This window comes from Gymnoscopelus microlampas (genome assembly GCF_963454915.1).
Source record: "Gymnoscopelus microlampas genome assembly, chromosome: 23".
NCBI classification, from domain to species: domain Eukaryota; kingdom Metazoa; phylum Chordata; class Actinopteri; order Myctophiformes; family Myctophidae; genus Gymnoscopelus; species Gymnoscopelus microlampas.
In genome coordinates this window covers 32,151,448-32,166,447 of record NC_139960.1, presented here as the reverse complement: position 1 = coordinate 32,166,447, position 15,000 = coordinate 32,151,448, and the positions used below count along the sequence as shown (strand labels likewise).

The following is a 15,000-nucleotide window of genomic DNA, read 5'->3' as shown; positions in this document are numbered from 1 at the left end:
GTTCTCTATTTCCTGTCCATCTGAATATGTCACATGGCCAACCTCCTTTACAGCCTGAGGAAGGAGCTTCCTAATCTCCTGAGCAATGATACCTTCAAACACACATATTATACATGTCAATTATTAACACATTCTGTGATAATGCGTCCTTCCTTAATTGCGTCACTTCTAGTATGCATCCCTTAAGGAGCCAAGGCTATGTTTTACTGTTAAAGGACCCATTTTCAACCTATCTATAAATGGTCCTTACTATAAGGACCACTTATATAAAGATAAGGCTGAAAATGCTCCTTTAAGTACCTGTCTAGTGGGTGTGGTCTATTCTTTTGAGTACCTGTCTAGTGGGTGTGGTCTATTCTAATGGGCATGTGTCTGGCGGGCGTGGTCTATTCTGTTGGGTACCTGTCTGGTGGGTGTGGTCTATTCCCATGCTGGAAGCGAACTCTGGCTTATAGTCGTATTCTACAATCCTCATCTGAGTTATTCTCCTTAACTGCTCCTCTGTATCAACCTGGGGGGGGGGGGAGAGAGAGAGAGAGAGAGAGAGAGAGAGAGAGAGAGAGAGAGAGAGAGAGAGAGAGAGAGAGCAGTGGCATTGATTCAGCAAAAGCTAAAGTGTGGCAAGGTCACCTGACAGCATCAATATCAATGGCCAGCAAACATTTCAATTAATAGACTATGGGTAAAAGCTACAATGTAACATGACAAATGTACGTAAATGCCTTCAGACAACTCCCTCTACTATATGAATAGTTCATACATTATTTTGGCCTACACCAGTGGTTCTCAAACTGGGTGACCCCAAATTATTTTGGGGGGTCCCCAGATGATTAGCTTAAGGTGCAACATTGTTTTCTCTCTCAACAGTAAACACACCAACATACGGTATAAGTGTATACAGGGTACAGTATCTGCACATTTCTAAAGTTACAATTGACTGACTTTTTAATACCAAATTGGCCAAACTGTCAAATATTATGTAAGAAAGAGGCAAACATTGTGAAAATAGCCGATCTACAAGTTCAAGTTTGGGAACCCTTGGCCTACACAATATGCTATTCAATATTGACATTTTCTCTGACATGCGTGTGTTTCAGCACCATGGACAGGGAGCGGCAGGGTCAAAGATCAGAAGAGCCAAGGATATGTGTGGGTTTTTCATTCTGCCCATTTCAGTTGAAACTGATGAAACATAATTAAGCATCGCGGCACAGGTCTATGCCTATACCCTGTAGTACGATGGTGTTGCTTGACAAATAAAACAAAAAACAGATACAACCTTCACATTTTACAAAATATTTTAGTTAGTTTTAGTTAGTTTTGTAAACACACAATACAGTTTCAGTTGGTTAGTTTTTGTAAAGCATTGTTTATATTTTTATTTTATTTAAAGTGTCACTATGTAACTTTTTTTGAATAAATAAAATGTAATTTTGTCCAATCTGTATATAACTTATACAATTGGGGTGGTTGTATTTTGTCTTCCTGCTCTTCTATTGAGACATTTAGATCATGTCAAAGGTCACGTCTAGGGTTGGGTACCGAAATACGGTTCCAAGTAGGAACCGATATAGAAATTGTCGGTACCGGGTACCCATACAAAATATGTAATTTCGGTTCTGCATATTGGTTCCTAGATGCGCTATAAGCCGTTCAAACAAAGGCGTTTAGAAGTCCTACACAAACAGCACAATCTGAGCAAAAATCACAAATCCGGTAAAACACCGCTGTATAGAGCGTGCCAACGACTCGTCACCACGGGGGGCGTGGCATAGTAGCTGCAGACATACTTGAGGGGGGGTAATGTTAAGTCAACCTGTTTTTTACCCCTCAAAGATGTCCGCCGCTACCAAAAGACACTTGTTGACGCCCCCTTCAGGATTTCTGGCACGCTCAATAGAGAAGTATACATCAGTAGCGTCTCTCCGTATGGAGGAGTACAGCTGTTGCTTCTCTCCGAGCGCACTCAGCCCAGCCTCATTCCTCCCCGCACCGCCCCTCGCCCTCTCCCCTCACTCACCACTGTCTGAACTGAAGTAGTAAGAGAAGGAATAGCCTGCCCTGCAAACTTTGTAACCAAGAATCTGCTGTTGTCATCTTGAATAATAGAATCCACATGTCAGAGGGTGTAACATTAGTTGGAAACCCAGCGCTAGTTAAGAACTCGCGCAGGGCAAAATAATTAACACCAGCTGTGAACGCTTCTGTTTGATTGTGTGTGTGTGTGTGTGTGTGTGTGTGTGTGTGTGTGTGTGTGTGTGTGTGTGTGTGTGTGTTTGTCTTTCAAAAATGAAACTGAAAGTGACTTCTTCAAAAGGAAGGAATGGCAGACCTAATATTAATGCATTTTGGCTGTGTGTGCAATAATGCAACTGCAGACATTATAATGCCTTTTGCTAGGCTATTCAATATTAGTTTTAATTTCTTGAATATGGCAGGGTAATGTTTTGAGGCATATAGTATTTTATTACTACACAATAGTAAATCAATAATTCTACACAATAAATAAATATGTTTTAAATAACTGATCTCAATATGGACCCATTATAGTTATGATAAGTTTTGCCATAATCATGTAGCTCTACAACAGAGGCACAGCCATGGCAGCAATGGTACAAAAAAACTTTAAAGAAAATGTAAATATATATTTTTTAAATTAATAATTTCCGGCTATTCGGTTTTCGGCCAAGTGTTTCCTGTATTCGGTATTCGGTTTCGGCCAAGAATTTTCCATTCGGTGCATCTCTATTAAATAAACATTTGACCTCTTATTCTTTTACCATTTTGGAACCGAAATATGGAACCGATAGGAACCGGACCCGATAAGCAGAACCGGAACCGGAACCGGACTCGTAAAAATCCTAACGATACCCATCCCTAGTCACGTCTCATCTATACACAGGATCTGACACGAATTGTGACCTGATGGTCAAGATTTTTTTTTTTCCTTGAGCAAGCAGGGAGGCTCTATTAGCTCAATGGTAAAAATGTCAGAACTTACACTGGAAACAGGGTTTAAATCCAGGGGTAGAAGAGGAAAGTTACATAGTGTAGCTTAGTGTATTGTAGCTTAGTGTAGCTTTAACTAAAATGCTTGTTTTAGTTAACTAACCCCGCTACTCACCTCATGGATGTTCTGTTTTGCTCGGCGGTCCGACGGGTGCAGCACGGCACCCATCACCTTGGCGTTGCCCCCGACAACCAGGGCCTCGTCCGGTTGGTCGGTGTTGATGCCGACCCTCCCCTGACACACCATACTGTCTGGCCCCGCCCCCCTCTGCCACAGCGGCTCACCGTCCGTCTCAAACTGACCCGGGTTCGAAGCCTGAGAGTTGATGGGGAATACAAATTACATCCATGACTAAATACTATCATGTTACATCCAGATGACATGACTAAATACTATCATGTTACATCCAGATGACATGACTAAATACTATCATGTTACATCCAGATTAACTAAATACTATCATGTTACTAAATACGTGTGTGTGTGTGTGTGTGTGTGTGTGTGTGTGTGTGTGTGTGTGTGTGTGTGTGTGTGTGTGTGTGTGTGTGTGTGTGTGTGTTACCCTGACGATGATTTTCTCAGACATCAGGGCTGTCACTAAGTAGCTCTCGTCTCTGACTGTAGCATATAGACCTACAACCAAGAGAAAATACCTGACACACACACACACACACACACACACACACACACACACACACACACACACACACACACACACACACACACACACACACACACACACACACACACACACACACACACACACACACACACACACACACACACACACACACACACACACACACACAAAAAACATCATCATAACGTTTCCGTTGATAGCCAGACTCTCAGTACTTGCTTGGCCCCCCACACGGTGTCTCTCACACACACACACACACCCACACCCACACCCACACACACACGCACGCACGCACGCACGCACGCACGCACGCACGCACGCACGCACGCACGCACGCACGCACGCACGCACGCACGCACACACACACACACACACACACACACACACACACACACACACACACACACACACACACACACACACACACAGTCACACACACAGTCACACACACACACACACACACACACACACACACACAGTCACACACACCTCTGGTCAGGGTTGGGTCGTCCTTTCTTCCTCATGTTATTGGCTGTCGTCTCACTGAAGTGAAGTCGACCCAGTGTCACCTTGGTGATCTTGTCGCCGGGCAGATTGACCCTGAGTAGAATACAGTACAGTACAGTAGAGTCAGTTATTCTCAACCCTTTTTAAGGGTTTGATATGCATTAGGTCACAGTGGTTCTAAACCTGTGGGTCCCGACATAATTTTTGAGACATTTCTATCTGTGAGTTTTTATCTCTGGGACCCCCCAATCTGAACTGTAAAATCTCAGTGTTCATTTCAGCACTCGGGGAATTGCATAACCGGTGGGGCATGTGTTCCCACATTGTGTATACCAGTGTTAATTTTGTCGACTAAGACTAAGGGCGGATTCACACTGCGGCCTTGGAACCAGCCTTGAGGCTGGTTGGAAGGAATACCTGGGAAGGAATTGGTAAAGCTAGCATCTATTATAAGTGTACTTTGTGAGAAGTTTTAGATTTTTGGAGTGGTATTAGGTAATGGTATAGCTTTTTAAAAAACATTGCAAACAAGTTAGGCTCGCCCCCTATTGAAAACCTTATAAACCTTCTCACAAAGTGCACACGCTTTACCAATTCCTTCCCAGGTATTCCTTCCTACCAGCCTCAAGGCTGGTTCCAAGGCCGCAGTGTGAATCCGCCCTAAAAAACTAAGGTTTTGATATTTAGTCGACTAAGACTAGACTAAGACTAAACCATTTCAGAAGACTAAAATAGGACTAAAACTAAATGGTGTGTTATTCAAAAGACTATAAGAGTAAGACTAAATCAGAATATACTGTCAAAATTAACACTGTTGTATACCGTCGGACTTACAGACTCGTAAGGGTCCATTTGGAAATCTCTCAAGGAACCCTGAGGGTCCAGGACCCCACTTTGAGAAGGGTTGCCCTATTGCCTGGGTCAAGTAAAACACATAGTCAGGCAAGTAAAAACATTTTTCAAAGCAAACAAATTCGAATGTTGTTTGTTGTTGTTTGTAGGAAAGGTTGTTTTTTGCGACCCATAAAAACAGGTCCTATGTTTAGGAAACACTGATGTAGAGCCAGATGGATATATGTGCCTACGTCTGTACTGTACTGCTTGTTTCACATTCATTATTGTCCACCTGATCATTATGCCATTATTACACACACGTTATCTATTCACCTCTATACTATGATTACATAATAATATAATTGATTATAAGGCACTTGAACACTTTCTGTCCAACCTGTTAATCTAGGTGTGTCCATGTCAGTCCACCATACAATGTCACTTAATTGCAGTGGTGGACAGTAACAAAGTACATTTACTTGAGTACAGCACTTACGAACCAGATGCTATAGCTTTCGCAGCTGCCAGTGTGAAGGCAGCGTTACTGTCAACATCTGCATCATCTGACAGAGCAAACTGTTGAATTGTCACGGTTACCAGATTGTGGCAGATGGTCACCTACCTGATGGGTTGAAAGGGTTTCTTGGTGCGGTCGGACTGAGACTGCTCTATGGTCACACGACGTGATGGACTGTCAGGCTGAGAGACAGACAGACAGACAGACAGACAGACAGACAGACAGACAGACAGGTCAATGGATATTTCTATAGAGAGTTGGGTAGATTGATAGACAGACAGACAGTCAGAGGGATAGCGTGTGTGTGTGTGTGTGTGTGTGTGTGTGTGTGTGTGTGTGTGTGTGTGTGTGTGTGTGTGTGTGTGTGTGTGTGTGTGTGTGTGTGCGTGTGTGCGTGTGTGCGTGCGAGCGTGCGTGTGCGTGTGTGAGACCTGCATCCTCACCTTGACCCCAAACACTTTGACCTGGAAGTACTCTGCGTGTCGCGGTCCGCCGGGCGTGTTGACGTAGCGCGGCTCGCCGTGCACGCCCACGTGCACTGTGACCTGGAAGTGATTCTTCTTCTGACAGATGAACGCTTCGTCGGCCGCCGAGAAGTTAAAACCTTTATCTGTGTTCACATGGTAGGCTGGGACAGACCTAAACAATAAAAAGAGAAAGAATATAACAATCATCTCATATCACCCACCCAGTCAGGCTTTCCTCCCCCCGAACACGGGCAAATTGTGTTTATAGACGCTCGACAAAGCCAGATGCACCACAGTGGATTCGAACCCACAACCTCCGCGGTGGTGGGCAGGCACTTTAACACTGCGCCACCCGAGCGCAACCATAGACTTTTAAAGAACCATTATTTTTGGGATGCAATGGAACTCGTTCACTCACAGAGTCTGGTAGTTGCCGTTGTACAGCGCGTTCCACTCTGCCGCCCTGTAAGGATCCCAGTTGAGTAGCTGGTATGGTCCCAGTATGACTCCGTTCCCAGAACAAGCAGCGCCAGCATCACTGTCGTACACCGCGTCTTGAGACGACTCATACGAGCCATCGTACGAGTCCGAAGTCCGCCTGCGCTTTGTACGGGGCTGCTCCACAGGAGAGCTGAGAGAGAGAGAGAGAGAGAGAGAGAGAGAGAGTTTAATATTACTAACTGCCTTATGTTGAACTTTAACCTACCAACAAAAATGTATACAAAATTAACATACTCTACCATACAGATTGGACCAAATTACATTTTATTCATAAGAAAAAAGTGACATAGTGCTGCTTTAAATGTTTATACTGTTCCTCATTTAGCTGGGGCACCCCTGGGGGACCCAGATGGGGGTCTGCAGCCCAAATACATATCACTTTGGGGGTTCCTTGAAATAAAAAAAAAGCTCGAGAACCTTCTGCTCTTACTCACCCAGAGTGTGGAGCTGGCATGCAGACAGGAACCAGGGTGGGGGTCCCGCCGTGGGGGGTGGGGTGGTAACCCTCCGTGGGGGCGGGCCGGGGGGCAGCCTGCTGGACTGCGGAGGGGGGCGGGGGCGTGTAAATGTGGGCGGAGCTGTCCGGACTGAGGTAATGTGGTGGTGTGTGTCTCGGTGTGCGCTGGCTGCTGTGTGTGTGTGTGTCGGCTTTGACGTGTGTGTTGGTGAGACCCATGATGCGCAGTTGAGCGTGCGTGGGGGGCGGGTCCACGTGGAGGGGAGGGGCGGAGCCTCTGTCCTTAAAGCGACAGGACGAGACGGCGGAGGCGAGGGAGTGCTGTGACCCTATGGATGGCTGGAACGGTGCCAATTCCTGGTTGGCGTGCTGCTGCTGGGTAGACCAATGAGGATCAAAGTGGAGGTCTGGAGGCGGGGACAGGGTGTGTGTTAGCCGTCGTGTGACTGGTTTGCAGGTATATGTTTACACTGTATAATAATAATAATAATAATAATCAGGGGTGCAATGCTCACAGGACGGCCTTGCACGCCGTGCATGAACTTATTTGACCAGGAGCACGCGCAGGCACACGCATAGATTTAAAACTACTTTAAATTCACACCTCAACAAAGTTTTCAAAAGGCTCCCGACTCACACCTAGCGAATTAACATAGAAATAAGCCTAGATTCATATCAATTGTCCATTGTGTGACTTACAGTGTAGGTGTTAAGCGACGTGCGTGTCACGTCATTGAAATAGAGTGCAAGAACATACCAAATGAGCATTGCATGCCTGATAATAATAGTAATAAGTAAGTGACCTGGTATTTGAGGTGGTGAGCAGGGCTCAGAGCTGGAGTCAGGAGGAGAATCCGGAAGCATGCTGAGGAAACATGAAATGATTCATGAGTACAGTTCCAACACTAAACTCCCAAATGAAAATTAACATAAAGCTGCACTGTGTGCAATAGGTTCAAGGGTTTTATGATTGCATAATTACATAGTAATGAAATAAAATACAGTTAAACGCTAAACGGCTAGAGAGAAAAACTCCAGTCGTTTAAACATAGAAAACTGTAATCTGTCTCTAATTTGCAGGCAATAGTGAGCGATGGAAAATCTTTTAAAGTCGTGGTGAAATGGCTTTTTATTTAGAAGTTTAAGTCTGAAACGACATGGCGACCAATCAGAAGGTCCCATCCCTTCAGGCTATGGAACGCTGGAATCTCATGCACTCATAGCAGCAAAGGGCTAGTGTTTGTAGCCTGCCGCTCATGCTGCCCAAGGGAGCGAGAGACGGCCAGTGTGTGAAGCTTGTTTGCTACGTTGCTTATTTCTTACCAAAACATTATTCAGATACACATTTTTGTGTGCTATGTTCAAACGGCTAGTTTTCTTAACGTTTGAAATTAGTAATACACCGTCTGGACGTCATCTTGAATGAGATTCAAAATGGGAATCACACAGGTGAATGAAATCAAGATTAATTTATATTCATGAGAGTCTATCTATGTCATCATGCAGTAAGTTTTCGTTTGACAGGAAGTAATTAAGATTGGCTTTTGAGGGACTTTTGATATAAGAATACACAAAAAAAAAAAAAATCAATTGTACCACGGATATGCTCTAAAAGTGTGAAACATATTTAAACAAGTAAAACATATATTTCATTTCACCACGTCTTTAAGATTTAAACACCCAACTCAGCCAGAAAGCATGACCAGGCTCATTGGCAAAATGATCAGCAGCCAAATTGTGTAAGATGAGGGCTTTATAAAGCAAAACTTTCACTTGTACTTTTGGTTTATAACACAGACTTCACATAAAGGTTCTGGTTTGGGCCCTGATGTCATGTCCTGTAGGCCTGTTGTTCAGTAATTCATCATGAGTTTGTGTGTGCTTGTGCTGGGAGAGAGGCAATAAGTGCTGCTGTCGTGTGTTGTATATGGACTACCTTTTTCACTAACGAAAACTAAATGAAAACGGATTAAAAACTAATCTATGATGACTAAAACTATAAATTCATCAAAAAACTAGAGTAAAATGTTAGGTAGAGATCCAGTACAACTATAAGACAAGTAATGGTTGCGCGTGGATGTCGCAGCCCAAAAGTAGCTGATCTACAAGCTCACAAGACATCGCATGGCAGCGCATTGTGAGCTTGTAGATCAGCTATTTTCGACATGTAAATCAGGCCCGCCGTCAGGTCCCGCCAAAATACATTTTTCAATTGCAGATTTAGTCGACTAAAATCGTATGATATTTAGTCAACTAAAACTAAAACATTTCAGGTGACTAAAATATGACCAAAACTACATGGAATTATATTCAAAAGACTATGGCTAAAACTTTCATAAAAATGTGCTGCCAGAATGAACACTGAAACACACCTGCCGGCTGAGAGGCTTGTGTGACGCAGGTGGACCCTGCTTGGTGGCCAGGATCACAAACTACAGTACCAATATGTCAGACTGCAGGGAGAATAGACATCGCGCACCCGTTCAAATGAGGAGAATGCACACACATACAGTCGCATTGCGTTAAGGAGAACACCTAACGCTATGGACCAGAGCTAGTGTTAACGCCCCACTTGATCATACTACAGTGTCACACAAAATCATCAAAAGTAGCAGATCCACAAGCTCGAAACGCGGCGCGAAGCGACGCGTTTTGAGCTTGTAGATCTGCTACTTTTTCTATTTTTGAATTTGAATTCTGATAAGTAAAGGTTTTGGACACAATGTAAGAGGTTTACATACATACAGTACATAGGCCCCTACTGTAGATTCCAGGAATGCATAGTCACATAGTCACATTACGGAAAAGCATCTCACGTCAAAGTTCCTCAGTGTAACTCTGGACCCCAGAAGGGTTTACACATCGAGGCATGTGTTGTTGTTCTGAAACTAACTATCTGTACAACTAGGTCACACATACATCATAAAGCGCGTGTTACGTAACAAGGAAGTGTATTCAGGTGAACAGGGGCAACAGAGCCATAACCAAACATCACCGGATGCCAATCCGTGCGCGTGTGTGTGTGTGTGTGTGTGTGTGTGTGTGTGTGTGTGTGTGTGTGTGTGTGTGTGTGTGTGTGTGTGTGTGTGTGTCTGTGTGTGCATACGTGTTCGTTTGTTTGTGTGTTACTCACAAGCTGTTAACAACCATGTCGTTGGCAATGTACTCTTCCAGAATGCTGGTGTCCACGGCAACCGAGCTCTCCAGCACTCCGCTCACATCCTGAACTACACGCGTGCACGCGCACGCGTACGCACGCACACGCACACACACACACACACACACACACACACACACACACACACACACACACACACACACACACACACACACACACACACACACACACACACGATTATCTTTGATGATTAATAACGCAAGAACTAGAAAATGGTTGTGTGTGCGTGGCGGTGCATGTGGGATTCCAGTGTTTCCTATTAGAACTGTATTTAACCAAGCTTCAAGGTTCTGTACATGTGCATTAAAAAAATAAAACCTGGTATGTTGTATACACCACCAGCATTTTTTCTTCAGTAGCTGCCACCTAACTTTGTGTAAACATAGTATATTCTATATACAGCAGATTAGGTACCATTTAAACCCCAGCATCCGTATTGTGGGAAAATAGCCAATCGAGAAGCTTACAACGCGTCGCGCTGCGACACGTTGTAAGCTTGTCGATTGGCTATTTTCAGCAAAAGCTTTCCCCACAATAACAGAAAACAGAAAAGACACCAGCGTAGAGCCCTGAGCGACTCTGCTCAACCATGTGGTTAAAAAAACAGTCAACCTCACCTTCAAAGAAGCGCTGAAGAGCCTCGTTCTCTCCAAGGACATCAACTGGCAGCCTGCCTCCACCTCCACCTCCACGCTCCATGGCTGCCTGGCTGCCCAGCAGAGACAGATGATGCTGGGGTACAGAAGCCATCGAGAGCCCTGCTCACCAACACTGCTAGGCCCAAATGCGGTTCTACAGGGGAGCATATAAAGTCCAAATGTGACCGTTCACACTGGGCCTTCAGTTGGCAATATATTCTAAGATAATTTAACCTAACGTGAGCTAAATGAGAAGAGAAGAGAAGTTTTATTGTCACAAGTCAATAAGGGAAGTCCCTGCAATAATGAGGCCATATTCACTAAGTATTCTTACATTACCACTATAAGAGTTTCCTCTTAAATTACCACTTCAGCCATTTTGAACCTACGTCCGTATAATTGGTACTCACTAATGCTCATGTGTGGTACCATTTTTGTCTGCTTTGTCTGTCTGTGTCGCAGAGGAGGGTTGTGGACAGTTCGGAAACACGCCTACCAGTGACATCATCGATGGGGAATCCAAGCTAATAGAAACTGCAGAATTTCTCTTCCTGGAAAGTTAGCATGATGCTATAACCATATAAGCCATTGTTCTCGCAATAATAAAATAAATGTTTGAAACCACTGAGAACCACTTAAAACAATTAAGCAAGCCCAAATAAGCAACTACACTGTAGAAACAAGCCAGAAAAAACGCAATCTACCAAACTACCAATATTTACTTGACTTTACAGAAATGCAAGCTTATAATAGCTTATAATAAGCAGACAACACTGGTCTTCATTGTGATAACTTGATGTGATGTTCTTTTTGGATGCAGTTGATTCTTTCTGCTGAGATGTGGAAATTAGCAGCTGCCCTGTTGGGCATATTACTCAGGAAGAGTAACTAATAAGTTACTAGTTACTTATGACTCTCCTTTAAGAAGTAATATGTTTCTTATTACTTGGTATCAAGAGTAATACGTTATTTTACATATTATATCACATATTACTTTTGCACATTGTGCATGCTCAAAGAGAACAGATCTACAAGCTAACAATGCGTTTGCATTGCAACTCGTATAGCTTCTTGTGACGAGCTAAATGTTTGCCCGGGACCCAAACTTGTGAAAATAGCTCACAACGCGACACGAAGCAACGCATTGTGGATCTGTGGATCTTCTATTTTCACTACTTCTTAAAAATATATATTTATCTATTTATGAAAAGTATTTAACTTTTTGATTTTATTTATAAAATATTTTTGAAAAATGTTGTTTTGTTGTTTTTAATTGATGAAAAGTTGTGATTTATTTTGTTTAAACTTTTTAAATGAAAAAAGGGGATATTTACTTGTGACACATAAAAAGTGGTCCAAACATGGGCTTGGGTCAAACCCACTGTTTGGGAAACAGTGCTCTACACACCTGGACAGACGGCTGGCTCATAGACAAACCATATCATACAGAGAAGAGGGAGCTCTTACCTTAGTCAAAAACTAATCACATTCATTGTAATGCAGTAATGCAGTGGTTCACAAACTGGGGGTCCCAAATTATTTTGAGTAGGTAACTCATTGATATAAAACAAAAAACATTATTTAAAAAAAAAGCTTGTTCTCTAGTCAGAGCAATTCAGTCATATCAAACCATAGAATACATTCACCATGAAACACACCTGAGGCTTGATCTTCAAAATGGCCGCCGAACCTTCGGTAAACAGTCTCTCTCTCTATCTTTCGGTCGCTGTCTTCTGCTTCAGGTACAATCCATGACTGTTGGTAGAGTTAGTTGGCTCAGATGTGCTGAACACCTATATTCCACATCTCCATCCACAGCAGAACTATTATAATATAGAATCAGAATCTATTTTATGTAACGTTAAACAACACACCGGCGCCTGCCTGCCTGCCTGCCCGTCTGTCAAATGTACTTTGATCTTTGGACAGAGTAACAGACACTCACGTATACCTGGCTAGAGCATGCATACACCTGTGTGTGTGTGTGTGTGTGGTGGGGGGGTCATAAACAAGGCAAGGTGAATCAACTGTCAGTGGAAGAAGTACAGTCTTTCTGCTCTCTCTCGCCCTCTCTCTCTCTACACACGCGTGTGCATGCACACACAAAGCCTTACCTGTGCTACCTCATATCCCCCACTACTATATACCGTGTCTACTATATAGCTTACTAATATTATATACTATCTACACTATAGGCTTTTATTTGATAGGTAGTGTAGATCAGTAGTGCTCAAACCTTTTCCTGCCAAGGACCCCCACATTGATATTCATTTGGCTGTGGACCCCCAGCTGAAAAGGTTTTGCCAGGGACCCCCAGAGTTAAAGAAGTGTCAAAATGACTCAAACCTTTTCAAACAGGATATTAAAAAAAAAAAAAAAAAGATGTACAGGCTCGCAGCGGGCTGTGAGCTTGTAGATCTGCTATGTTTGAATGGCCAACCTATAAATGGATAGTGGTTAAAATGATTGTGTTGCTATATTAACTACTTTGGCTGGGGACCCCACTTTGAGAACCAATGGTGACACGCAGAAAAATGCTCCAGCAGGCCGAGAAAGCGAGAATTAAACCACAGACTCACTGTCAGGCATTAGAGACCATGTGGTCTGCACCCTACCCACTGGACCATGAGGTCTGCACCCTACCCACTGGACTATCAGGACAGGTCTGCACCCTAACCATGAGGTCTGCATCCTACCTACGGGACTATCAGGACGGGTCTGCATCCTACCCACTGGACTATCAGGACAGGTCTGCACCCTAACCATGAGGTCTGCACCCTACCCACTGGACCATGAGGTCTGCACCCTACCCACTGGACCATGAGGTCTGCACCCTACCCACTGGACCATGAGGTCTGCACCCCCCTAACCATGCGGTCTGCACCCTACCCACTGGACCATGAGTACTGCACCCTACCCACTGGACCATGAGTACTGCACCCTACCCACTGGACAATCAGGACAGGTCTGCACCCTAACCATGAGGTCTGCATCCTACCCACTGGACTATCAGGACAGGTCTGCACCCTAACCATGAGGTCTGCACCGTACCCATTGAACAATCAGGTCGTCCCAAAATAGTGTAGTTTAACTTCAGTCTATCTCTTTGATTCTCCAGTAGCTTAAAAGTTTGTATAAAAAAACTAAAAAACAAACCCTTAAACCAGGCTTATTAGTCAACTAGCCCTGCTGGTGCTCAGCAGACCAGCCGTGGTTTACCAACAATTTTACTGCAACTCTACAACATGTCACAAACGGGACAACTTTGGCGGCACTTGAGGTCACATAAATGCAAAGTGGCTTTGTGTGCGTCAGTAAACGAGCGTGTGCTAGCAGTAAAACGCTAAAAGTGTCAATCATCTTTACTATACCTTACTGTACCTCTGCTCATCTATATCCGAGTCGTTCAATGTCACCGTCACTGTGAGACGCTGGTTTACAGCTGCTGCCGATGGCTGCTGGCAGGGGCTACATGGGGCTGGAGTGGACAGCATCAGGGCGGTCACATTTTTTAGTCAAGCTACAATACGTGTCTAGGTCGAGTAACTAACTAACGCATCTGGGATGACAGGGCTTTTTCAGTTGCAGTCCCCTCCCTTTGGAACCCAGTCCCAACTCACATCATAGCCGCCCCCTCCCTTGCTGTGTTCAAAGCCTCCCTCAAAACCAACCTTTTCAGACTTGCTTTCCCTGCATAACTCATTTCAAACCTCCCTTTTAGTCTTATAGCATAATGTTTTGGTCTTTGCTCAATTCTTAGCCTTTTAAAGGGGTTCTAGGCAACTTCAGAGATCAAAAAAAGAAAAAAACTGTTGTCAAACAGTTTGTACCGTTGACTGACAACCCCTTCAGCCAATCAGCAGTTCCGTTCCTCTTCAGCCAATCAGCAGCTCCTTTTCCCAACCACCAGCCATATGACGCAAGGGGACTTTAGAAGGGGCTATATGCCCATCACTGTCTGCCCCTGACGGTTCTCCGGATTTTAATTTTGAAATAGGCTCTGTCATGATTAATTGACCACATATATGAAGTTAAACAACAAAATTCTATCCTTAAAAGTAAATTCCGTGCCTCAAAAAATAAGTTTGAGAGCGTTTTAAAACCGAAAGTAAAAACAACGCACAGAAAACGATGGCTGACGCTCCATTTTTGTCGGCTGCACTCGGTTCCATTCGGTTTCACTCGAACAGTTCACACGGACACGGATGCGCACGGACGCGCACACACGCACATGCACTCCATTTAATTTAC

At 44.0% G+C, this 15,000-nt stretch overlaps 1 protein-coding gene across 1 annotated transcript in view; it reads right to left on the bottom strand.

Annotated features, from left to right (window-relative positions):
* The window catches only part of myrfl (myelin regulatory factor like), a gene marked incomplete at its 5' end in the record, with an annotated part of 19,589 nt that extends 8,728 nt beyond the window's left edge, over positions 1–10,861 (bottom strand). The window contains 12 exons of the mRNA XM_084049560.1: positions 1–92; positions 403–511; positions 3,125–3,325; positions 3,573–3,663; positions 4,140–4,250; positions 5,614–5,690; positions 5,952–6,147; positions 6,394–6,606; positions 6,911–7,340; positions 7,737–7,798; positions 10,067–10,160; positions 10,729–10,861. The exon at positions 1–92 is cut by the window's left edge and continues 18 nt beyond it. Coding sequence (XP_083905686.1) covers positions 1–92; positions 403–511; positions 3,125–3,325; positions 3,573–3,663; positions 4,140–4,250; positions 5,614–5,690; positions 5,952–6,147; positions 6,394–6,606; positions 6,911–7,340; positions 7,737–7,798; positions 10,067–10,160; positions 10,729–10,861 — 1,809 coding nt within the window. The remainder of the gene's footprint in view (positions 93–402; positions 512–3,124; positions 3,326–3,572; positions 3,664–4,139; positions 4,251–5,613; positions 5,691–5,951; positions 6,148–6,393; positions 6,607–6,910; positions 7,341–7,736; positions 7,799–10,066; positions 10,161–10,728) is intronic.
* Between the last annotated feature and the right edge of the window lie 4,139 nt (positions 10,862–15,000).